The sequence below is a fragment of the Dermacentor silvarum genome, chromosome 2 (assembly GCF_013339745.2).
Source record: "Dermacentor silvarum isolate Dsil-2018 chromosome 2, BIME_Dsil_1.4, whole genome shotgun sequence".
Lineage (NCBI taxonomy): Eukaryota > Metazoa > Arthropoda > Arachnida > Ixodida > Ixodidae > Dermacentor > Dermacentor silvarum.
The window spans coordinates 255,302,300-255,329,291 of NC_051155.1; the positions used below are offsets into that span (position 1 = coordinate 255,302,300).

Sequence of the window (26,992 nt, forward strand, 5' to 3'; positions counted from 1 at the left end):
GAGTGAAAGGGCGCGCGAGGGGCGCGCGCTTTCACGGGGAGTGAACGCACGGCGGAGAACAAACGCGCGTTCTGCGCCGTGCTCACTTAAGGGCTGCAGAAGTAGGCGTCTCTTTCCTCCTTTACAATCACCATATATGTAGAGCAAACACGCCTTCTTCCGACGCGCGAGAGGCCGTGGGGGGAGGGGGGGAGGGTGAGAGAAGGGAGGCAACGTTTAGCTGCGGCACCAAGTGCCTATATATCAGAGGCTCCGGCAACAGTCACCAACGCCGCACGCATTTTGAGCGAACGCGGGCAAAACGCCGACGGCGTCGACAAGTTCAGCGTGTTGCCGGTGCTGCTGCATGTCCAAAATTATACAGCTGATAAAGCTAATTACTCCGTATAGCTCTCTACAAATTTGCTATCGCAATTGATGCTTCGCCTTTCATGTGAAACTGCGACAACTCTTTTTCTCCACCCACTTCGACAGTTCTAGTTATATGGCTTGCATTGCCATTCTATATATCACCGTCGTTACTATAACTGGTCTGTACGAGCTCGCCTTGCCCCTATCACTTTTGCCTTTGTACATGAGGTTAATCTTGCTTTCGCGCCATCCAGCCCGAATTTTCTCCGTTCTAATCACTTGTGCTATGCAATTAGTCAGCAGTGCCTTGCTCTTTGGACCGAGGTTTTTGATCAGCGTTATTAGGATTTCTTCGTGTCCTGCTGCCGCGTTGTTAGGGACATTTTCTGCTTTTTTATTGCGATAGCAATTATATGGACACTCCAAAGCAGATTTCTGCCGTCGGCGTCGCCGTCGCCGTTGCCGTGAGGTTCCGTATGACGTCAATGGAGATGAAATCGTCGCCACGCGCCGCCGAACGCTGTATGTGCGAGTGAAAGGGCGCGAGGGACGCGCTCTTTCACGGGGAGTGAACCCACGGCGGAAAACAAACGCGCGTTCTGCGCCGTGCTTCCTTAAAGGCGTCTCTTTTCTCCTTTACAATCACCATACATGTAGAGCAAACGCGCCTTCTTCCGACGCGCTAAAGGCGGTGGGGGGGGGGGGGGGGGGGGAAGGGAGGTGACCTTTAGCTGCGGCACCAAGTGCCTATTTATATCAGAGGCTCCGGCACCAGTCAGCAACGCCGCACGCATTTTGTGCGAACGCGGGCAAAACGCCGACGGCGTCGACATTAGTTCTGCGTGTTGCCGGTGCTGCTGCATGTCCAAGTTTATACAGCTGATAAAGCTACTATCATTTACTCCGAATAGCTCTCTACAAATTTGCTATCGCAATTGATGCTTCGCCTTTCAGGTGAAACTGCGACCACTTTTTTCCAATAAAAGCTTTCTAGGCTAAATTTTGATCTCTGATGCTTCTCTGTTGTCTCAGGCTGCTTGTCATCGGGCCTAGCGCCGCCTATCGCAATTTTGCCTCTCCAATCGTGGGTCAGCTAAGCTAATCTTTTCCCGTTGCATAAGTAATGCACATATACAATCTGCACAAATAATTAGCGGCAGCTTGGGCAAACAGCGAAGCTGGTGGCCCTTCCCCAGCTTTAAATTTGCTTTCCATTGCTTAACTTGGTTTGGCTTGGCTGGTTCTTAGCCAAACTTAGCCGACCCCGAATATCGTCCCGATACTCGGGGTCCGCGCGCAGTCTTCTAAAGGCCACTTTATAGTCCGACGTAGCGTTGACGCGCGAGCGCGCTTGGCACGGGGACGCCACGCCAGCGAAAGCGCAGGACACTATAGTCCGGCGCGAGGCGTGGTCGACGTATCCGGCGTTCGTCGGCGTGCCCCGGGCGTCGAGATGCGACGTGCTGCATTTCGCGCCGGCCTCGTCACCTAGAATGGACCGCATTCGCGTCTCGTCGAGCAAGATGGGTTGATGGATATTGGTGGCGGCACGTGCAGTGTGTTCGCAGTTTCGTATCATCCTGAAACTCCTAGTTTCGTATAAAATGCGCATGCGCGGCGCACACGTTGGACTATAGAGGGGTCGGTTTTCGCGCCTTCCATAATCACGGCTATCCATCAGCCCATCTTGCTCGACGACACACGGATTTTGGGTGACGAGACCGGCGCGAAATGCAGCATGTCGCATCTCGACGCCGGCTGCAGGCGGGTCACGCCGACGAACGCCGGATACGTCGGCCACGCCTCGCGCTGTGACGAGGGTAACCTGGGACAGGGTGGTAATCTCGCCAAGCGATGACGTCACGGGCGTCACCTAGAAACGCCTCGCACCAGCTGTGTGGGGCGTTGCTAGGCGACGCAGGTGACGTCATCGTCAGGCGCAGTTTTTGTTCGCACTACGTGGCCTAACCAAGAGCTTAAACAGCTCCGCTGTTAAAACACGATGTTAAAACACGCAAGACTGCCCACTATCGCCTCGCCCAGGCAGTCTTGCGTAATAAGCACGGGTGTCTCGATACACATGCAGGCCAAGACGCGGCTGAGCCTCGAGCAAATAGCGTCAGGGAACCGATCGCTGAGCTCTCGGCTGGCACGCAAGCGGACCCGCAGCAAGCTCGGGTTCAACCAGATGAGCTTCGACCTGGGCCTGGAGCCGGCGCAGTTCGCCAACGCGTCCGCGGTGCGCCGCTTCATCGAGCGCCTGGACGCCACCTTCGACCTGGTCATGGTGGCGGAGCGCATCAACGAGTCCCTGGTGCTGCTCAGGGACCTGCTCTGCTGGGACCTCGACGACGTGGTCGTCTTCAGGCACAATGCCCGTCAGGTGGCCGTTCAAATACGCGCTCAAGCGAAATTTGCTGCATCTTCTGGTATTCTTGACTGAAGCACAGAAATGTTTTCATAATGCTATGAATCGGTAAACTAAAAAAAATAAGGCGATTACGTAAACTGTATGTACAGGTTGTTCAAAATCTACCAGGTCTTCTACCACAGGTGGCTCCGTTGTCCTAGAATTTCACTTCTGTCGTCGTAAGGGGGAGGCCGCGTTTATGGCGGTATGAGCCATTGCTTAAGGGGGTATTAGCCATTCATTGTGTTATGTAACGGACAGATTTAATTTTTTTAGTTTCGAAGAATCCAAGAAAATTAATTTAGATTCGAAGAATCGCAAGCGGCAATGGCGGGCGAATGCTGCTAACCACGCCACCGAGCAAACTCGAGACATCGAACGCATGCCACAATGGCGGACTGCAGGCATACCGTCAGTGGCGTCGTTCTCTCCGTCGCAGCCGAACGTGTGTGTAACCTCATTAAGAAACACAAAGACGTAACCAATAATTGAGAAATATTTTAATGAACTGTCGGGATTAACCCAGTCATAAACACCGGGGCCGCACGTTTCATCAATTCGCTGTAATTCGTTTCATCTGTACGGAGTGCTTTTGGGCGGTGATTTTTTTTTTCCTCTCAACATTTTGCCATACCCTCATCCTCCACTTCTCGCCTCACGGTTCCGCTGCACCCTCCTCCTCCGCTTTCTTCCTCACGCTCTCTTCGCCAACGCCTCCTTTACTACGAACAATAGGAGCGCGGCCGACGCATCTCATGGCGAATTCCACTGGGAGAACAGGAGCACTCAAAAGCACGCTGAAAGTGCTCGTTCCAGAGGCGACGTGTTTCAGTGGTCGAACAGGAGTGGGAGAGCCGTCATCCAGTGGTAGAGCAAGAGCAGTTTCGCTGCGCCGAGAGCAGCCGGGAGCAGTCCGGACTGCTCTCGCCTGAAAAGCGGAGTACGGAGGAAGTCACGTGATTTAAAACGTCATATCCTCCTCATTTCTTTTTATTTTGCTTCAGCCGGCGCGCGCGGCGGCAATGGCGGCAGCCAAGTGTAGTTGGTGTTTTGGTACCGCTGTTTTTGACGTGGGTGATACGAGCGAGCTTTGCAGCGATTTAGCGACAGATCCTGGCATTTCTAGTCCGCCTTGCTTCTCGTTGGATGCGCGGGGGACAGCGGCAGCAAAGCGTCGTCGCCTTGCTTAAGTGCTTGAGACGCTCGACGGTGACAGCAGCGAAAGCTGCTGGAGCTCAACTTCAGATTCAAGTTGCAGTTTCAGATGATCTTCGCAGGCGGACACTTTGTGGGATGCGTCGGCGCTGCACAAAAGTATGTAGTACGTGGCCGCAAACGGTGACAGCCTTACGCCCGACAGATTACAAGACGATCACGCTTGTTTTGCCGCTCTCCTGCAGAGAGTGGTGGGACGTCGATTGCTTTAGTCACATGGTACATTTCTCCTCACACGTCCCCCTCCACCTACTCTCCGAATGCTCGCCGTATTCCAGTGGCGGGTCGAGTGTGCCTGCTCTCACTGCACTGTCGCCCGCCTCCGCACTGCGCGGCGCCCTGCTCCTGTTCTCCCAATGGAATTCGCCATCAGAGTAGAGGAGTCTTCGCTCTTGCCGTCTTTCATGCGCTCCGCGTTCGCTCTCATCTTTCGCGGTGCTCGTTCGCTCGGTTACGACGCTCGCCACAGAAACGGGAGCTGCGCTCTAAACGCAGCAGAACATCATCAAAGAAAAAGACGAAATAAATACCAATACAAATTACATTGACGTTATATAGATCGTCTGCGAATGCGATGAAAACACTAAAGTTAAAAAAAAAAAAAAACCTCAGCAGATCCAAGGAGTGGGAATCTATATAAGCCAAGTTTTGTGTGAATGCGTAAAGAATCGGAACACGCGCGCGCGCGAGAGTTAAGCGGAATTGCTGACTGTACTAGCAAGGCCGCCTTGATCATGGCTTCAGAGGCAGCACTTAGCGCACTTCGAATCCGGTCTATCCACATTACCGTGCAGCGGCGGATGCGCGAAAGGGGAGCTTTCCGATTCTTTTTTTTATTGCGCTGGGCTCTCCAGGCGCACTTGTGCCGTCGTCACAGCGCCGGACTAAGAAATGCCGGGGCTAACTGCATGCATAGCCCTAACAGGGCTGCAGTATGTGAAAATAAATAATAAATCCTTGGGGGCCCTAACGCCGACGATGATGATGATGATGATGACGACTGGTTTAGGACGCTGAATTTTTCCAAGCTCACATGTTACTTTCACTGATTATTGATAAAATATACATCATCTTTATGGGTTCGGGAAACTAATTTATTGGCGTGATTTCTAGTATTATTTAACGGCTATTATCTGATGTACACGTCAGTAGGTTTAAAGCGTTAGTCCATCAGAAATTCACAATTAGTCCAAGTGCCGCATCGGCACGCAGCACGAGCCAAAAAACAGAAGAGCATATTCTTCAAAACAAGAAACATTTCGTTAGGCATGCAATCTTCAAGTTATAAACGCATAACATTCCACAAAACGTATATACGTGCAATTCCAATATTTGAACATTGAAATAACCATTGTTGCGCTGCTGAGCACGCGGTCGCGGGATCAAATCCCGGCCGCGGCGGCCGCATTTCGATGGGGGCAAAATGCAAAAACGCCCGTGTGCTTGCGTTGTAGTGCATGTTAAAGAACCCCAGGTGGTCAAAATTAATCCGGAGCCCTCCACTACGGCGTGCCTCATAATCAGAACTGGTTCTGGCACGTAAAACCCCAGAATGAAGAAGAAATAACCATACGAATCATGTACAATGACTTCACTTGTAAATCAATGATTACATTCAATGCGGCAAGGAAAAGCAGTCACGTCGGACCCAAACTTCATAACTCGCGACAAAATGGGGACAAATAATGACTTCTTTCACGCTGTTCACTGACCAAAAACAAACAAGTGAAAGAAACTACCACTAAGCTAAAGCATGAACAAATATAACATTTAAAACGTCATCTTGCGGCTCTTCAACGTCACAAATTTACATATGGCTTCATCAAAAGGAATATCTCTCAGCTTTCGATCGGCGTGTTGGCTAAGGAATTCAACTTCCTCTCGCCGAGAGTGGAGCGCAAGCAGTTTTTAATTAAGGACAGTTCTGAAAAGGAGCGCTCAGTCTCGAAGTTTGTTGCAGGAATAGTTAGGTATAACCTAAGAGCAATGGAGACGTTTGAAAAAAAAACGCATACAATATCTTTTTGCTATAACATTTTGAGCCGACTGCTCGCGCTTCTGTCTTGGCAACTGCAACTCTCCAGGTAGTGAAAGAGCTGGTTCAGCGGAAAAAGTCGAGTCAAGATCGCCCTTGTACGCTTCCACTAGCTTGATTGGCCAAGTCCTTATCGCAATTCCTTGAGAAGCGCTATGCACTGAAATTTCTGGCAGAGGCTGGCGTACGCAGATATCCGAGCCCGTAACGCTGTGCTTAAGTTGTGGATAATTACATTGAACGTAACGAACTTTCAGCTGCCACATGTCCTGTTGTGGTTCTGTTCTGCCACCGTTGAAGTGGATCGAGTGCGTTCACACTGATAGCTCTTATGTACGCTAAGGAACTTTGCCCTTACCTCAAAACTTGGAATTGTAGTCGCGGAGATCCCACGAACCCGTCTAAAGAATTAAGCAAGGCCACGGCCATTGACAGGTCTAGACCAGGTTTCTGGAGTGCCTTGTCGAACCGCTCCAAAATTTCAAGCCACAACGTTGGCATGAATGCCGTGTCCAGCTTCTTGAGAAGAGACCGTTCTTCAATACGAGTGTCGCAAGTCTCTGCCTCCTCGTGCGAACGCGCCGAAACGAACGCGACGGCTGTCAAAAAGATGCCCCGGCCGTCGGTTTTCGATTACAACGTGGGCAGCAAGCACGCTCAGCATTTTTTTTTTTTTTTCAAGTGGTCGAGTGGGGCCCCTGAGACAGGCGCTGTGTTTATCCTGAGGATGGATGGCCCAGGTTTCAGCCATTTCTCGCGTGGTCCGTGCGCTGCAGCATCTCTCTCTCGCGAGAAACGAAGGAGACGGCGTTTAACCGGCGCGCCTCTCGAGAAGGCACGCATCCTTTCACACGGTGGCACCCTGTATTTGCTGCATTTGCTGCATGCAGGACACGCACTGCGCTCACGTTCCAGATACTGTGTATACACAGTATCGGGGCACGACGCCGCTGAAGGGATGGGACCGCTGCTGTATTTCCAGGTTGGTTACTTCAAAGATGCTTCCTGTCTAAAAAGCAGCCATTACTGCCTTGTAGCGGTGTCGTGCCCGACCGATTTGCGTGATATGATGCGTCGTTTATTCCTGTTCTTTTCATGCTTGCGCAAGAAATCTGCATGTCTGTTGTTGTTGCTTTCAGGTGACATTGAATCAAATCCCGGACCTAGCGTGGAACAAACACTTGAACTTGTCCTTGAAACCGTGCGTAGGCTAGAAGTGGGTCAGAATGCATTAATCGGTGAAATTAAGTGGCTGAGAGAAAAGCAAGATGCAACCGAGAAAGAAATTAATGGCTTGACCGAGAGAGTGGTCACTTTGGAAGCAAAGCTTGTTTCATATGCCCCTACACTATCCAACTTCTCGGATCATGCTGCTGGTTCATTTGCGAATCAACTTCAGGCAGTTGTGTCAAGGTGTGATGAAGCTGAGAACAGAATGCGACGGTGCAATCTGTTGTTCTTTGGAATTCCCGACGAGGAAAAAGAGAGCTGGGCAACTACAGAGGGAAAAGTTATTGCCCTGTGCACAGATAAGCTGGAAACGACAACTACTAGTTCTCAGTTTGAACGTGTACACCGGCTGGGAAAATTTGCTTCAAATAAATGTAGGCCAATAATTGCTAAGTTTACGTTTTTTAAGGACAAGCAAGAAATTCTCACCCGTGCACATAAGCTGAAAAATTCTGGGATATCTATTAGAGAAGATTTTTCACTGGCTACACGACAGGCACGCAGGAAACTGCTTCAATTTGCCAGAGAACGGAACTGCCCGTATAAATTGAATGTCGACAAACTTCGTATTGATAATAACATATACTTACGACAGTGTTTCTGACTCTGTAGTAACTGCTAGATAGCTAGTTGCCGATGTGCGCAGTGCGAAAGTGCAGCGGCCATCAACTTCACGTGCACCTTCATTTTCAGTATCATTTACTAACATCCGCAGTGTGTTGCCAAAACGTGTCCTGCTTGAATCATATCTTGAAGATAGTAAGCCCGATGTTGTATTGCTGACCGAGACTTGGCTTCACGCCGATATATGTGACTCCGAGTTATATCATACTTCTAATCAGTATGCCATTTATCGCCATGATCGTGCACATAAAAAAGGTGGCGGCGTGTTGATAGCCATCAATAAAACCATACCTTCCTTTCTTGTTGACACTGACTCTGCTCTTGAAGTAGTCTGGGTAGTTTGTCCTACGTTATTCGGAAAGTTATTGATGGGTGTATGTTACCGCCCACCTGCCTCTGACCGCCTGTTTGTATCTGATCTTCACAAAACTATTTCCAGGGCTCTTGAACAGTTTCCCACTAACAAAATCTACCTATTTGGTGATTTTAATTTTCCTGATATTAATTGGTATCGCTTGTCGTCATCGAGCAGTGAATCAAGTGATTTTATTGAGCTGTGTTTAGAGTTTAATCTTACCCAGATTGTTACAGAGCCCACTCGCGGCACTAATATATTAGATCTTATCCTCACAACAGAGCCACATAGCATTAGCCCTGTCGTGCAGCTTGACGGCTTTAGCGACCATAACCTACTGCAATTCTCAATTAATAGTCCACGGAATTTTGCTGGTGTTGAACGTAAGGTTATTAGGGATTATAATAGGGCAAATTATGAACAAATGAACACTGAACTTGAGGTTTTTTTTTTTTTCATAAAACGTTTCTTCCATCATTCACCAACAGGTCTGTTGAAGAACATTGAAATTCATTTAAAAATATTATGACACTTCTAGTAGATAAGTACGTGCCATTAGTCGCAATATCTAACGACAAACATAACCCATGGTTTAATAAATCGCTTAGATCACTCAGAAATAAAAAGAAAAGGTTATACGCCTCTGCTAAACGGCTATCATGTCCTTCATCATGGTCTAAATATAAAGATTGTTTAAAGACTTACTGTCTTGCAATATCTGAAGCGAAAAATAAGTATTTTTCCACCGATCTGTCCTCACTTTTACGCACTAACCCTAGAAAGTTTTGGCGAGCTGTTTCTCCTGACCGTGGCTGTAATACCGTTACATTACATAACGCCGACAATGTTTCTGTCTCTGCATCTGAGTGTGCTTCTACTTTCAATTCGTTTTTTTTGCTCTGTTTTCACTAATGAAGACTGCTCTTCCATTCCCTGTGTCTCCGACCTTAATTATCGCTTCATGTCTCCTATAAGTATTAGTGTTGATGGCATCTCGAAACTAATACGCGATTCGAAAGTGTCTACATCGTGCGGCGTTGATAATATTAATTCTAAAATCCTAAAAAACACGGCAGCTATGTCCAGTCAGATTTTATACCACATTTTTCAGCAGTCTTTATCAACTGGTCTTCTTCCTGCTGACTGGAAGATAGCCAAAGTCATTCCGATTTTCAAAGATGGAAACAGGCACTCTCCTGGTAACTACCGCCCCATTTCGCTAACATGCATTTGTTGTAAGTTTCTCGAGCACATCATTGCCTCCCATATTTTTAACCATCTTGAATCTAATAACTTTTTCTTTCGAAATCAACATGGTTTCCGTAAAGCGTTGTCTTGTGACACTCAACTATTGGAATTTACGTCAGATTTACATAATGGCATGAATAATAGCAAACTTATTGACTGCATTTTCCTTGACTATGCAAAAGCCTTTGACAGAGTCGCTCACTGTCGCCTAATAGCTAAATTAACTGCTCTTAGGATCGATTCATTAACATTATCCTGGATTCGTAATTTCTTATCTAATCGGCGGCAGTTCGTATCTGTTAATAACTTCAGCTCCTCCACATCAGTAGTAACATCAGGTGTACCGCAGGGTAGTGTATTAGGCCCTCTTCTTTTCTTAACATTTATTAATGGTTTACCCAGCAACATTTCTTCCTGCATAAGACTTTTTGCGGATGACTGCGTAATTTACAGAACCATTGATTGTCATGGTGACCATTTAACTTTACAAAATGACCTTCACTTAGTAAATCAGTGGTGCGACCGTTGGCAAATGTCACTTAACACATCTAAATGCTGCGTACTTTCCTTCACTCGCGCGAAATCAGCTCTTAAGTTCCCGTACAAAATCTGTTCGGCTGAAGTTCCTCGTGGCTCTACTTACAAATATATTGGTGTTCATTTCTGTACTAATCTTTCCTGGTGTACTCACATCGAGAAGATATGCGCTAAAGCTAACAGAACTTTAGGGTTTTTACGTCATCATCTGCACCTTTCCCCATCTACCATTCGACAACAGGCCTACCAAACATTGGTACGCCCTCAACTAGAATATGCTTCATCGATCTGGTCTCCTCATCAACAGTACCTAATAGACAAATTGGAATCCATCCAAAATCGTGCTGCCCGCTTTATAACTTCTAATTACAGTCGTCAATCTAGCATTACCCAAATTAAACGTGATATTTCCTTTCCCGACTTGGATTCCCGCCGCTCTGTTGCCCTTCTATGCCTCTTTCATAAATACTTCTATAACTCGTGGTCCAGCCGTTTGTCACTTGAAATTCCTTCTCGCACATCTAGTCGACTTCATAATCATCTCAGCTTCAGGCGCATTTTTGGCCGCACACAGTCATTCAATAATTCTGCATTGCCACGCGCCATCGCACTATGGAATAACCTTCCAAATGATATTGTTTCAGTAAAAGATTCTGCCAAATTTCGTGAACAATTGCAACTTCATATGTTCTCTTGACTCTGTATTAATATATTTTTTTATGATTACCAGTGTTCCAATGTACAAATTTACTTGTTCTTTCCTACTATGTAGTTATTTTTATGCCGTATTTATTGCCTTTTTTCTGTAACGCCCCCTACGCAATACTCCACTGGAGCCTGTGGGGTAATATGAATAAATAAATAAATAAATAAATAAATAAATAAATAAATAAATAAATAAATAAATAAATCTGGAACGTGAGTGCAGTGCGTGTCCTGCGGCAATTTTTGATGACATTTATTCGATAACTGCTGCTGTTAGATTTAGCGACGTATATAGACGCACTAATTGTCGCTATATGTAAACACGCACTGCCACCACCAAAGAAAAAAAACCAACGGGCTCCGGTGGAACATACTGCTCTGCGTGTTCGCAGACCAGCTACCGGCGTCCGCCGAGTGGCCGGCTGGCGTCCCAGCTGCGCGCGCTGAACGCGGCCGACGTGCAGCTGTACGAGCACTTCGCGCAGCGCTTCGAGCAGCGCGTGCGCCACTTCGGCCTGGGACGCATGGCCCGCGAGCTGCGGCTGCTCGAGGAACGCACCCGGCTCTGGTACGGCCGCTGCGTGCGGGACACCAGGCCGCCCGACGACGACAAGCGCAGCTCCACTCGCCTCGGCAGGAAGTTCTGGGTCAGCACCAAGGCGAGTGCAATGTCTGTACATAGACATTCTTTCAGTGGTCCTTCTTTTTACCCTTCTTCATGATGCCTCCCGACCAGACGGGCTTCCGTCAAAACCTCGACTTCATGTCTGTATACAGTTCCTGGCCGCGCAGCAGTGCGCTCGAAGGATGAGGCCTGCGCATGATGCGCATTTAGGTGCAGCGATATCAACGCGGGGCTTGTTGAATGTTTATTCGGTCTTCGTATAGCAGCGGCAACCTGTGCCGCCCAATTGCTTCGAGTGCTAAAATAGAGTTTTAGCTTGTCCGCAAGCTTCTTACCGATTGCGGTTTACCGGGCTACCGCGGAGGTGTACGGCAGCAACGACGCTGGCAGCGACATTTTGTGACGTTCGTTTAGCCACATGTAGCCTTACACACGTTTTCGTGTTGCATCAACGTTCTCGTCAAAAAATACATAAATAAAGGCAACGCGTTCACGATTACGCCGCTTCCGAAATTTTACACTAGCAGCAAAGTACAATATATTTGATGACTGTAATAATAGCTCTGTGTTTGTCTGTTGAAGCTCTGCGTCACCTAGTAGCGCCACCAACGTATCCAGTTAGCCGGTAAACCGCAAACCGTAAGAAGTTTGCTCGAATGTAGACCAACCTTTCCTGCCGGGTGCGTATACCTGACCGTTTTCGGGCTCCGATCCCGAAGGTAGAGCAGACTAACACAGCGTCGCAATCGTGCGCATATGACTGCATTTGGAGCGCACGGCTTTTATCAAACTCTGCCAGATACCGCTGAATATGATCTTCAGACCCATTAGAGCGCCAATTAAACAGTGTGCAATCACTTATCGCTTGACACACATTTTCTCGGATTCTAGGCACCTGGGTTCTTTCACAAGTGCGCATTATCGTCAGCAATACCGCACATTGAGTTTGCTCCGCCTTATGTAACCGGTGAATGCACCAGCCAAATAACTGGTCACACGCCAAGATATTGTCAAAACCACAATCAGTGTACATTAAATAATTATGTCAAATTATGTCATCATTGTCATCATTAGCCTACATTTATGCACACTGCAGGACGAAGGCCTCTACCTGCGACCTCCAATTACCCCTGTCTCGCGCCAGCTTATTCCAACTTGCGCCTGCGAATTTCCTAACGTCATCATCCCACCTGGTTTTCTGCCGTCCTCGACTGCGCTTCCCTTCTCTTGGTATCCATTATGTAACCCTAATGGTCATCCGCTTATCCATTCTACGCATTACGTGGCCTGCCCAGCTCCATTTGTTTCTCTTAATGTCCATTAGAATATCCGCTATCCCCGTTTGTTCTCTGATCCATACCGCTCTCTTCCTGTCTCTTAACGTTAGTCCTAAGATTTTTCGTTCCATCGTTCTTTGTGCGGTCCTTAACTTGTTCTCGAGCTTCTTTGTTAACCTCCAAGTTTCTGCCCCATATGTTAGCACCGGTAGAATGCGATGATTGTACACTTTTCTTTTCAACGACAATGGTAACCTCCCAGTCAGGATTTGGTAATGTCTGCCATATGCACTCCAGCCCAATTTTATTCTTCTATGAATTTCTTTCTCATGATCAGGGTCCCCTGTGAGTAATTGACTTAGATAAGTGTACTCCTTTACAGACTCTAGAGGCTGACTGCGGATCCTGAATTCTTGTTCTCTTGCCAGGCTATTTAACATTTTCTTTGTCTTCTGCACATTAATATTCAACCCCACTCTTACACTTTCTCGGTTAAGGTCCTCAATCATTTGTTGTAATTCGTCCCCATTGTTGCTGAATAGGACAATGTCATATGCAAACTCCTAAGCCTTCTCATCGCCTGTTGTGATGTTCTTAAGGAAGTTTTCATTGTCATTGGCAGGGGCAAGCAGTTCCTGGCTTTTCAACATGGTCTGTTTCTGATCGCCAGTAAACAACCGCGGCATGAATTCTGCACTGAGACGACGCATCTCAAGTTTGTCACTCAAAATTTGATGGCATGATCATGCGTTGATGCCCATTTCCTCAGCAACTTCACGAACAGTTAAACGACGATTTCCAGGAAACACAGCCCGAATTATCTCGACATGGTCATTTTCTGTTGATGTGGAGGTCGGCCGGGCTTGGGATTGACACCGACTGCCGTGTCCAAACCCTTAGCACTGCGTGCGACGCATACAGTCCTCCCCGTACGCTTGGCTAAGCAATTGAAATGTCTGTATGAAAGTTTTTCCAAGTTTGTAGCAAATTTTAACACACACACGCACGATGTTCTTCAAGCTCTTTCATTGTCACTTTGGCACTAATCCGACGAACAGCTTGTGCAGGCGCTCACTTCAGCGGCTGTAGCGCGCCGACTAACGGTCAGAGCCAAACGCGGCAAATGACAGTTTGTTGTGTAAACCTGCTGCTACGTGCCCTCAGTAGACGCAGCGCGCTGCCTCTGCCGGTTGGCACACTATTTCAAAAGTTCGGTTTCTTTTTGAGCACACCTCGTATACTGGTACTTTATGTTCGCAGTCGTCATCACCATCATACTTTAGAAAGCTGTGATTCGGTCTCTTTCGAAGGACAGTCTCAATTCGAGTGTGCTATTCTTCCTGCTGAATATCACAAACATTGATTTTAATTTCAACCTTGTTGTTGAGCAGTACTGCTCTTTCCACTTTTCATTCCCCTGCCTCATATTATAGTGCATTGTGTCCGCAAAGAAATTCAGTGTGAATTCGTAACAATTCGTAGTAAGCGAATAATGCTTCCGTCACGCGAGCAAGTTCGATCGTCATTGAAGTCAACCTGCGCTGTACTTTTCGAATGCGAGGCGTGTAAATTATACAGGGTGATCATTTTTAAGTTTTACGGAATTTCTGAAAATCGCCTGCGGCAGATAGCATAATTCTTGTCGCAGAGCTGGATTATTCGAAGAAGCGGACATTACTAGCACGCGAAATCGAAACACATATTCAAAATGTAATAATTAACTTCCAAATTAATTACATTACGGTACATATTGCAATTAACGAATTCTAGCTTGTGAGTTTGCGAGACGCATGCAGTTGAAATTAATTTCCAGGACTACACCACTTTCGAGTTATTATTTTCCAAAGTGTGAGACGAAATACATAGACGTTGCAGTTACTTTTGTGATTAAATGCATAAAAGAGCGTTTTGTTAAAACAGTAAGTGGAACAACAGTGCATTATTAGGGCGAGCTTGATGGCGCATTTCTCCAAACTGGTGTCATTCTGGAAATTAATTCCGAGCGGACACGCCTGACGATCTCACCGGCTACAATTCGTAAATTGCAATATGGACCTTAATGTAATTAATTAAGAAGATAATTATAGAATATTTGCTAATTAGTTAAATATGTGTTTCGATTTTTCGTGCAAGTAACGTCCGCCTCTCTGAACAATCCAGCTCAAGGACTATGGTATCGATTTTTTGAAAAAATGCATAAAGCTTTCCCCCCGGTATGACAGGATCGTTGATGCTGTCGCAGGTGCTGATGTTCCGCCCCAAGAACGACAGCTCGGAGGAGTGCGTGCGCATGGTGCTGCCCGAGCTGGTGTTCACCGAGCGACTCCGGAGGAAGCAGTCGGGAAACGCCACGGGGCGCCACTGAGGCCATGCTGTCACGTCCAACACGCGTCATCGGTACACAATCGGTGCACGTGCAATACTTGATATATACAAAGGACGCGGAAGATGCTCTTAGTACAAGGACTTTCTGGAGCAGCGGCCTCAACGTGAACTATGCGAATTCCTTCGGACTGTGCGTGACGATGTCGTGATGTGGTCACGCAAAGAAAGTGTTCTCGTCGGCGGCTGGCTATAGGCGGCGACCCGGGTTGAGCCTGTGCACCGTGGAGGGCTGCTCTCACGGGCGCAGGCATTGCAGGCCTCTGCTTTATGACATGATTCTACCGAAATTTCTACTGCCAAGCCCGGCGTGACGAAATCGGTGACGTCAGGATCACCGCAGCTTCTTCGGGAGCAGGCGGGCAAGGTAGCCTGACGCCATGGATCGAAGTGCGCAGGCCTTGTGCTATCCAGGAGGCACAGGGCGGACAACAGCAGGACACAGTGCGTGTAACCGTCAACTCGCTTACACTGCCATTGGGATTTTCGAGTACCCGCCGGTTGTTGGAAGGTTTGACCGACCAACAGATCTCGCCAACGCTTGTCGCGAGAGCGGATGAATGAATGAAAAAATGTCGCAGTTTCGCCCGAAAGGCGAAGCATCGATTGCGATAGCAAATTAGTTGAGAGCTATTCGGAGTAGGGATAGTAGTTTTATCGACTGCATAAACTTGGACACATTGGCTTACTAACTGAATTAACAATCGTTGCGTCAGCGCGCACAAGCAAACATGAATAGATCACACTGAATGACCGCAGTCAATGACTGTCAAAACGCTGGCAGCAAGCGCAGGTTCGCGCGGTCTATCGCTTCAACGGAAACTGAGCGGCGAATGCACAGCGCATACAAAGGTCAGAGCCGTGTGGAGATTAGAGACGGTGCGAGCGACCGGCACCGCCGGGCGAAGTTGTTGGCAGAGGAGAAGCTGCCCCCACCCCCTCCTTCCCGCGCTGCCTTCCCGCTTGATTTCGCGTGCGAGATTGAGTGGCAAGGTACGCCTTTGATGCCGGAGCACAGCGCCGCCCCGCCTCCCTCCCTCCCATACCCCCACGGCCTTTCGCGCGACGGTCGCGTTTGCTTTCCGCCATGCGTTCGCTCTCCGTGATAGCGCGCGAGGGAGTTCGCCCTCCGTGATAGCGCGCGTCCCCCGCGCGCTTTCGCTCGCGCATACGGCGCGCGGCGACGATTTTATCGCCCTTGGAATCTATACGGAACCTCATGGCGATGGAGACGACGACGACGCCGACGGCAGAAATCCGGCTGAAGTGTCCATATAATTGCTATCGCAATAAAAGTAAGCAAGTGAAGGCGATATCCTGCCAGCTGGGGAAGAAGATGACGAACGCGCGAGCAGTGACACGAGCGCGTCTCTGTGACGTGTGCAATCAAGGCCGAGGAGCAGTCCGGGAAGCGTGTTCGTCTCGCACCGCGGAGTCCCGGGTCCGATTCCCACCTAGACCGAAATGTACCACATTTTATTATTGCGATAGCAATTATATGGACACTTCAACCGAATTTCTGCCGTCGGCGTCGCCGTCGTCGTCGCCGTGAGGTTCCCTATAGATAAAATCTTCGCTGCGCGCCGTATGCCCGAGCGGAAGCGTGCGGCGACGCGCGCTATCACGGAGAGCGAACGCACTCAATCTCCCACGCGCAAGCAAGGAAGCAGGAAGCCAGCGCCGGAAATAGCGCGGGTGGGGGGGGGGGGGGGGGGCACTTCTACTCCGCCAACAACCGCGCTCGTCGCTCGTCCGCACCGTCTCTTATCTCCACACGGCTCTGACCTTTATGCGCCGTGCATTCGCCGCTCAGTTTCCGTTGAAGCGATAGACCACACGTACCTTCGCCCGTTGCTGCGGCGTATGCGCTTGCTGCCAGCGTTTTGACAGTCGTTGTCTGCAGTCATTCAGTGTGATCTATTCATGCTTGTTTGTGCGCGCTCACACAACGCTTGTTCAATCAGTTAGTAATAGTCGGACCACATTTTCCAACGCACGCTACACATGCAATGCTGCCCGGATCGGCAGTGCAGCGCTACAGGTGTGTCCCTTCGCACGCGCTGCCCACGGGAAGCGCTTCTCATCAACACCACCGTTTCACACGCGCCTTCTCGTAGTCATCGAGCCTCTCTTCATGTCGGTCTACTTACGCCGCAGTACACCTGCTTACTTAATCAGCTCATGTTTACTACAATTCATATTGCTACCAAAGCCGCTCACCTTACTTCGTATGACATTGCTGTGTTGCTATCGCATTCATTGCTTCGCCCTTAGGGCGAAACTGTGACATTTTTTCAAAGCCGCTAATTTACTTTGTTTATAAGAACCTCCCTGAGAAATGTGACGCCAACCTGAGCACTTTTAGTCGTGTTTTTACTCTGTGCGGCGTCGGCCAATTTTCGTCACGGCGCAGTTTCGCCAAGGTCACCGCAAGGGCGCAGCCAACATATACACCGAAGGCTTTCGCCTTAATAAAGCCTTTGTAAGGACGGCTGTCGGCCGCTGTTGGGGATTAGGTGGGAATCTAGGTTCCCGGATTGCTGAGGCGCCTCTCAGTCTACCGCATTATGCACGGCTATGTATACCCCCAGGTAAACGGCAATTGCGTCACGAGTCTCTCCCCTGGTGCTTTTTAGGCCATGCTTCTGAGAAAAAAAAAATCAAAAAAATTAAGCCTGCTGTTATGGCAATGGTTTTGCTGATGCGCGAGGAGGGGGATGGCCATTCCGCTTATCTGCAATGCGCTCGACAAGTGTGCGATTTTCGCGGCAGGCGAAAGTGTAAACTAGCACGAGTTCCGTTTGCTGCTATAGTCTGCATTATTCTAACAGCTGTCATTTTCAATCTCTCTCTCTCTCTCTCTTTTTTTGTAATGACCATTTACTTTTGCGTGTGTGGTTCACGTATTGAATAAACGCCAGCAGAGCATCTGTGTTTGCTGCAATTTTACCCTATTCCGTTATACGCGAGCCAGCATGCCATAGCGCGTGGCTACTGTATTTCGGCAGGACAATAACACGCTGTGCTTTTGTACAGCAAGAGATACAACACATAAAAGAATATTGCAGACCTCAGTGTCTCGCATCTACAGTACAAACTGCACATTCTATAGGCGCATATACATAAAGCTTCTTACAATTTCTGAATAGCGAAAGTCATATTTTTTTTTTTTTTTACTTTGCACGAGACAATCCTACCAATGCAAATCGTTTGTCGCAACAGTTTTTTGTGATTACTCATGCAAGAAAATATTAAGCAAGACCGGTTGAAAGGCTGAAGACAGCACATTTCGCATACCCAAACACGGACGAGGTGGAGTTGTCCGTGCTGCAGCTGTGGTCTGGAAAAAAATGGAAGTGATAAGTTTTATGCTTATACACAACGCAATTGCAGGAACAAATTTCAGCACTCTTTCCGCAAAACAGTGCTTTCAATTCATGTATGTCAACTCTTATATTTTGTTGTGGGAATTATGCTAAAAATGTGGCACAAAAATTTAACAATCCAAATTGCTATTTTAACTGCTATTATATTGAAGTAACATGATTGGTAATGCTTCTTTCTCAACAGCTGTCTGAATACACTGGTCAGTTCCTTACAGCTAAATTATCTTGATCCCTGAATTTCTTACTTCACTGGTCAATAAGGCTCTGACGGTGTATCGTTCTGAGCTTGCCACAGTGAAGCGTCGACACAGCCAGTGAACTCCCGTTTTTATTGAGCGTCGGTATTTATAGGGCACTCGGTCCGTAAGTGCGCTATCGTACATCCGACAGCGGCATGATGACGGCTTGCGCCCACTGCTGGTGCGCATGCGTGCGATACAGACGGATTAGTTTGTTCAATCTTTTTGTGTACTGCTTGTCTTCCTAGTTCTGCAGAATATCGATTACTGGAAGACGATCTTCCAAAAGTTGTAAGTCACTGCTCAATGGTCTATGAGCATTTCCTGCTCAGAAGAATTTGTTTTTCCCAGGGGAGCAATACTTTGTGGGAACACCGGAGCGCGTCGCTCGCTAGGCGCCGGCATAAGCACTTTCGTACGCATATTTGCGGGCCAGCCCGACTTGACACGAAGGTAAATAAGCTCGTTCTGAATAAAATCTAATCGTCTGCTTAGTTTTCAGTTAACAACCGCGAACATCGCACATCGCAGATGAATATTCGATAGAGAGGAACATGCAAGCAGGCGTTTTCTTTTTAATTTTTTTTTTTTTTTTGGCGACACAACATTTCGCTGCGCAACGTAAAATGCTCCCGATGCCGTAGCAGACAACGCGAAGAAAACGGCGCTTGCAGTGCTTTCTGCACTAGCGCAGCGCTCCTTCAATTGGTTTCCGCACCTAGTGAAGCTCTAGGTGACTCGCAATGTCTAACCAAGAACAGGCAAGCGCAATGTTCTCTAACTTGACCCCCTCGTCCGTGCAGCAAGCATTCAAGCATCTTCAACAAAGATAAATTATCAGTTTTTTTTTTATTCCATAAAGCGAACAGCAGTCGCCGAGATATGACGAAATGCAATTTCCGTCAACGGGTCCGCTAGCACTCACTCGTCTCAGGAGCTGCTGTCGATAGGTAGCTTCAATGTATTAACACACCACAGAGAAATGTACCGCGTACGGAATATCGTTCCTTTCGTCTTATAGCCGTTTCGATAAGGTTAGCGGCTATTCGCTACATAACTGCATGCATAAAAAGCGTGCTTACCTTTTATTCTCTTGGAAGCGGAAGAGAGCGGCAGGAGCAGACGAACGGAATGGCAGCCGAAGCGTTAAGAGCGAAAGCGCCGCCCGTTGGCGCAACAAGTAGGAGGTCCCCCCGACAGTTGTTACTTCGGAACTCCGAATGTGTACTTATGCCCTTCTTGTATTTGATTTCGTCGTCAAATAAATATTGATTGATTGACTAATAAAGATGTAGCATGCCAAAAAAAGAAAATAGCCAGAAACATTTTATTTCCACGCCTTATTGCATAACTTTACTTTATTGCTATGTAGGTTGAAAAGATAGAGCCACATATGCAAAAAATTACTCAAGTTTCTTTTGGCTACCAGTGTTATGGCGACGCTTTATTGCCAATACCGAAGCTATAGCCCCACTGTCCACCCCCTGATTATGCAGACTCCGGTATGTTCAGTTCCGTCGCTCTCGCATGGACTGCATTGCCGCGCGACTGGCCGCTCGAGTCACTTTTCGTGTACTGTCGAACCTCGATATAACGAAGTTGTACTCGCGAATTTCGTTAATTTGAGGTTTTAAGTTTTCAGCAGTAAAAAAAAATTTACGGAGAATTCCTGGTGGATAGTATCTTGTTAGTAAGTACTTACAAGCAAATCTCACGAAGGTCGGGCCGTAATAGCGTGGTTATGAGCGCCAGCGCGTGCGGTGCAGATCGTGCCGAGAGCAATGCCTCGACGTGGCTCGCGGCGTCCGAGATTTGCGCGCGTAGTGTCGCGCGGCGCCGTAAACCGGGCTTGGTGCCCGCAGCCGGCGCCTGCAAATAGAAATGATAGCGTAAGAAGATACGGAGTAAGAAGATGCGCGTGGCCTGGTCGTGTGCGACAAGGAGAAGGCGCGAGTTTCTGCCCCGCACGTTCACTCCCTCCCCCGGAGGGCAGCTCCTCCGCGCGGTACGTGCGAGCTGCCGCGCTGAAGAGGTAGCCTCTCACATGACAATTCTATAGCCATCTTATCTGACTCCAGAGGAGCGCGCCGAAATTTCCAACTGGGATGGATCTCACCCCTAGTAGGTGACCCCACTCACTAATCTGGACCCCGGCCATCAGGACCTCACAGGCAATGAGGCAGTCCACGCTGCCGCCCGCGCGCTCATTCCCCGGGCCACTTCCTCGCCCACCGATGACCACTCTGATCCAGAAGACAATCCTCCTCACTTTTAAAGACATAAGTACCCATTATCGGGACTCCCACCGCCGCTTTCCTGCGCCCTGCAAAGGGCTCAAGAAGGCGGACGAGAGAATTCTTCTTCGACTATTCACTAATACGCTACTGTGCCCGACAGTGATCAATCACTTTGACTTTTCCGGCCTCTGTGGGGAGGTGGCTGACACCTACCACATGGTATGAGCAGGCAAACTCAATCCTTCTCCAACGCCCAACCCCGACCCCCACCTGAGAGGACTGGGAGGCGGCCCTGCTCGGCTGCCTGGACCTTCCGGCCCAACAGGCCGGCGTGTCTAGACAGCGGCCACGACCAATGGAGTCCCTGAATAGGGACTCCACCTAGTATTGTAAGGGAGCTGGCCCACTAAGGGCTGGTTTTTCGAGCAACCTCGCTGTTAATAAATGTTTTCCACCACCGCGCCCCGCCTCCGCAACTTGTTTACCAATTACCGCGACAAATGGCGCAGCGGCGTTTCCGGTCTACCGCGTCCTTTGACGGCGTTTTTGTCGTTCAATCTTTTCATGCGGAAGGACGCTTGAAGTAACTTTGGCCTCGGCCGACATTTTTATAGATTTTTGCTAGATGTACTAGCCATAAAGGCGCCAAGTACACGCTTGAAATGGCCGAAAACTTCGTTAAATCGAAACCGTGTCATGAAATTACTTCGTTACATCGCGAAAAAAATACAACGTTTTCAATGGAACTAATATCGGGGAATGAAAAAAGTTCGTTGCATCGCGAATTTCATTAAATCGAGGTTCGTTATATCGTGGTTTGACTGTATTCGAGGGCTTCTTTCACGCTCGGAAAAGCACTTTTATGTAGCACGCATTGAGCAACAGAAAGCTGTATCGGGAATTTTTTATGTTGCTCTACAATTTTCTCATTGAAATTTTTCATGTAATTATAATATTTGAGGAGGTCATTAATCAAGACTAATTATGTAATTAGGCTGGATGCAAAAACAGTCTTGAGTATCTCCAAGCGACGGTAAACAACCTTACCTTGGTTGCGTCCAGCTGTGGCATTTGCATATTTTAAAATCTCGGTCCATGATAGTTGGGGTACCCTGTATATATATATATATATATTATATATATATATATATATATATATATATATATATCACGGAGCGGCATATTTTCGAGAGTTCGAGTGGTTTTTGACGCCAATTAACGGCCGCCAAAAACGTGGTGCACTCACTATGCGGCGTATGATTTCGATTAGCGACTGTCACGGAGCGACATATTTTCGAGAGTTTTCCAGTGGTTTTGACGCTGATTAGCGACACGCCGAATTACGGGCGTCAAAAAGCGTCGTGGCCTCACGGGGGGGGGGGGGGGGGGGGGGGGGGGGGGGGCCTTGATAAGCGAGAATGCGACACGTGCAAGCAGTCCTGCTCATGCTATACATCAGTAAGTGCGCTTGATAACACTACATCCCTTCCCCCTAAGTTAGTATACGTGAGACGATCTGGTGGCTACCGGTTGCGAGTTGAACGTCGTGGTAACTCTCGGTCTTCTGCTTGAGAGCTGGTATCCCGTACGTCTTTACCGTGAGGAACTTCTGCCCCTTGAGGGCTCTCCTGAGTTCCGTCGTTGGTCCGGACTTGGCTCTGCTTGCTAGGTGGCGACTCTGTCGAGCCGTGGCCGAAGTTGGTCCACGTGGCGCCGCTGCTGCCCCTCTGGTGTTTGCAGTGTAACCATACGGGTTCCTGTCGTGGATACTACTGTCGCCGGTAACCACCTCTGGCGCGCCCGATACTGGCGCGACCATACATGCCTTTCTGGTGGAAACCGTGCTTGTCCTTTTGTTGCCCCTGACGCCAGTGCCTTGGAACCATTCTCTTCCGTCTCCTTGGTGTCTGTGAAGGAAGCCGTCAGCCTGGTTCGGGGACGAAAGCCCAACAGCAGTTCTGCTGGCGATTTTCCACCTTATGAAGTGTGCCACAAGCTCTGAGTACTTCTTCGATCATTGTTGACATGAAAGTCTTGCCGCGATCACTCAACAGTACACGAGGTGCACCATGACGCAGCACAATGGCATCCAAAAAGAAGTTGGCATCGTCTGAGGCCTAACTAGAGCGTAAAGGCGCAGTCTCTGCGTACCGTGTGAGGTGGTCGACAGCTGTCACGATCCAACTTATAACCTGCTGGCGTTATGGGCAGAGGTCCGACCAAGTCTATTCCAACGATTGCAAAAGGTGTCTCGGGACATGGGATGGGCTGTAAAGGCCAGCAGGAGGTGAAGTCGGTCGTTTCCGCCCTTGACACTGAACGCAAGAAGCGACGTACTTGGCCACAAAGGTAGACATGCCTGCCCAAAAGAAACGGCTCCTAACGCGGTGGTACGTTTTGTGGAAACCCAAGTGGCCAGCAGATGGGTCGTCGTGAAAGGCTTCAAGGATTTGTGTGCGCAGCGAACGTGGAAGAACGGGTACCCAGCGGTGTCCGTCAGTGTTGTAAATGTAGCGGTGCAGCACATCATTCTCGAGCTTAAATAGTCGCAGTTGTCGACGTAATCGGGCATTCGGTGCAGAAATAGTACCGCACAGCCGTTCGATGATGCTGCTGCAGTAGGGATCAGAACGTTGACACGAGGCGAACTGAGTGCCGCGATTAGAAGATGTCGTGTCAGTAACCGCTAGCGGTAATAACATAAGGGGAGACATAGTCTCATCAAGTGGCGCGGAATGGAGAGACGTGCTCGAAGATAATAGTGGAAGCGGGCAGCGAGACAGAGCGCTGGCATCTTGATGTTTTTCCCAGACTTGTACACAACGTCAGAATCGTACTCTTGTAATCGGACCACCCAGCGACCAAGGCGTCCGACAAATTTTTCAGTGACGACAACCAGCATAAGGCGTGTTGGTCGGTTATGGCAGTGAAGTGGACGCCACTTCACTGTGGCGTCACTAAAGATATGGTCGAAATTTTTGTATGGCCCAAACTACTGCTAGGAATTCCTGTTCTGTGATCGAGTAGTTCTGTTCGGCAGCCGTTAATGTGCGACTGGCATAAGTAACAACTCGCTCTCTTGCAGTGGTATTACGCTGTAGAAGGACAGCACCAATCCCATGGCCACTAGCGTCGGTGTGCAAACAAGTTGGTGCGTTCTCATCGAAGTGACACAGGACGGGGTCGGATGTCAAGGCTTGCTTGAGGGCTTGGAAAGAACGTTCGCAGTCGTCTGTCCAAGTGAGAGCAGTGCCCGACGTGAGCAACTTGTGCAGCGGCGACGCCATGGCAGCAAAATGATTGATGAAGCGGCGGAAGTAGGAAGCCAGGCCCAAGAAACTTCTCAACTACTTTTGATTTTCGGGGCGAGGGAAGCGAAGCACGGCAGCAACCTCGTCGGGATCTGGTCAACGCCATCTTTACTAATAAGGTGCCTCAATGTTCTTTCGGGCAAAATGACATTTCTTTGTGTTGAGTTGGAGTCCAGCGTTATAAATGCATGTTAAAACGTCGTCCAAACGCTCAAGGTGCTGACGAAAAGTTGTAGAAAAAGTAACGATGTCATCTAAATAACACAGACAGGTCTTCCACTTAAGGCCGCGTAAAACTGTGTCGATCATGCGTTCAAATGTTGCAGGAGCATTACATAAACCGAAGGGCATCACGTTGAACTCGTAAAGTCCATCTGGTGTTGCAAAGGCTGTCTTGTCCTTGTCCGCTTCGTGCATGGGTATTTGCCAGTACCCGGATCGAAGGTCGAGACTTGAGAAATATTCAGCGCCCTGGAGGGAGTCAATGGCATCGTCGATTCTTGGCATTGGATATACGTCTTTGCGCGTGATCTTATTAAGCGCTCGATAAACCATGCAAAATCATACAGAGCCGTCTTTCTTGCGCACCAACACAACAGGAGACGACCAAGAACTGGACGATGGCCGAATGATGTCCCCTTTAGGTTTTTCGTTCTGCGGAAGACACGCGATACGGGCGACGGCGTACGATCCAGTTGCCTTCGGTTTCGATGCGATGCACAGCAACGGAAGTGCGCCCCAGATGCTTGGAGTGAACGTCAAATAAAGCGCTGTGTTTTTGCAGTAGAGTCATAAGGTCTGCTTTCTGCGCAGCAGTCAGATCGGGATTTATCGCGGCCGTTAAAGCAGTGGTCACTGCATGATCGTCAGTTGTGGTAGACAAAGGTGGTGATTCGGTGTGAAGGGGTACTAGCGAAAGAGGTTCGGTGTCAGTAAAGCAAGGCACAGCGGTGCCCTGGGAGAGCACAACTGGGGAAGAAGTAGGGTTACGAACAGCGATCAGCGCTCTACCGCCCTGAAACCGCACCAGGCTAGGAGCAATGCTAAGCTCACCAGATATGCACCGACCGCTCGATGCAAGGAAGACATCACCATTTACAATCGTGTCGCAAGTGAGTGTTAGAATACTGCCCGGGGGAATGAAATAGTCGGTACACGCGACTAAACGCAGGATGTGCGAATCGACAGCGGACGAAGATTCAGTGTCCGTCATATGAATAGTTCGCTGACGGCAAGAAATAAAAGCTGACGTTGAGGACAGGAAGTCCCATCCCCAAATCATGGCGTAGGTATACGAAGATAGCACGGCAAACTGAATGTGGTGAAGGATACCAGCCCGACCAGCTTTCCGAAACCTACCCATATATATATATATATCAATCGAGAAGAAAGGGAACCGAGGGGCCCGATTTGTATTAATCATGTCATAAGAAGCCAACAAACAATGACACCAAGCACAACACAGGGAAATTACTTGTACTTACTAATTGAATTAAAGAAATGATAAATTACTGGAAATGAAAACGGATGAAAAAACAACTGTCCGCAGGTGGGGAACGAACCCACGTCTTCGCATTACGCGTGCGATGCTCTCACCATAGAGCTACCACGGAGCCGTTTTCCCATCCACTTTCTGGGGTATATATATACAAGTAAGTACCAACGACTGCGAAAGGAGCTTCAGGGCACGGGACAGGTTGGAGCAGTCCAGCGGGAGGTGGGGTCAGTCGTTTGCGGTGTTGGCAGAGCGAACAGGAAGCCACGTATTTCGCTACGCTTGTTGCAAGTCCAGGCCAAGAGAAGCGGCTGCGGATTCGCTCATAGGTTTTATGGAAACCAAAGGGACCGGCAGTGGGATCGTCGTGAAAGGTCTCCAGTATCTGGGCCCGAAGTGATCGGGGAACGACAGGAACCCAACGGGATTAAACACGTACCGGTATAATCGAATTCTCGATTCAACTGCCGACGGAGCCGAGCGTTAGGTGTGCGAGATGATCCGCGAATACATTCCATAACGGAGTGGCAGTAGGAGTCACTACGTTGGCAAGATGCAAACGTATGAGAATAGCTCGATGGGAGCCGGTCGAGAGCTGCGAGCTAAGGAAATGCAGAAGACACGTCCTGCGGGTTGCTCATGGAAGGTGGTAAGCAGGCAGCATTTGAAGACAGTGGTAGTAGACAACGAGAGAGAGCATCGGCATCCTGGTGTTTCTTTCCAGACTTGTAGGTGACGTCGAAGTTGTATTCTTGTAAATGAGGTATCCAACGGCCGAGACGTCCCGTTAAATTCTTTAGCGCCGCCAACCAGCACAAGGCGTGGTGATCAGTAACAACCGTAAAGTGGCGGCCGTGCAGATAAGGCCGAAATTTTTGGACGGACCAAACGACGGCGAGACACTCTTGCTCGGTAATCGTATAATTTTTATCTGCAGCTGTTAGCGTGCGACTTGCGTATGCGACCGCACGTTCTTCGGAATTTCGCTGACGTTGCTAGGGTGCCTCGATGCCCAGCGCCGCCGTCCAGGGTGGAGACAACCCCGCTGGCGCCGCCATATTGCGTCACACGAGCTGAGACTCAGCTACGCTTACGTTCATAAAGTGTTACTCGCGGCGCGCTTCCAAGTGCTTTGCCTTGATGAGGATTTTTTTATCGGTGTCCCATCTGCATATCTTTATAACCAATAGCCGTTAACTCGTCGAAGGTCGAAGACGTAAATGTATGGCGCCGGGAACATGCCCCAAGTTGCCTAATTCAATTTACATTTAATATGCCGTGTGTATGTTTGAAATACGCACTACTTTTTTTGCGCTTCGATGCTTGGTAT

General features: G+C 48.7%; 1 protein-coding gene across 1 annotated transcript; it reads left to right on the forward strand.

Moving 5' to 3' along the window:
* The first annotated feature begins 10,974 nt into the window (after positions 1-10,974).
* LOC119440803 (uncharacterized) lies at positions 10,975-16,666 on the forward strand. Its single transcript, XM_037705681.2, has 3 exons — positions 10,975-11,369; positions 14,855-15,568; positions 16,291-16,666. Exons 1-2 carry the CDS (start codon positions 11,235-11,237, stop codon positions 14,975-14,977), a joined length of 258 nt encoding a protein of 85 aa, XP_037561609.2. The 5' UTR covers positions 10,975-11,234; the 3' UTR covers positions 14,978-15,568; positions 16,291-16,666.
* Positions 16,667-26,992: the final 10,326 nt, after the last annotated feature.

Bases quoted from the DNA above. Each gene is read 5' to 3' on its own strand.
- LOC119440803 (XM_037705681.2), top strand. From the start codon at position 11,235: ATGGCCCGCGAGCTGCGGCTGCTCGAGGAACGCACCCGGCTCTGGTAC. The intron at 11,370-14,854 runs GCGAGTGCAATG...ATGCTGTCGCAG, and splicing joins AGTTCTGGGTCAGCACCAAG to GTGCTGATGTTCCGCCCCAA.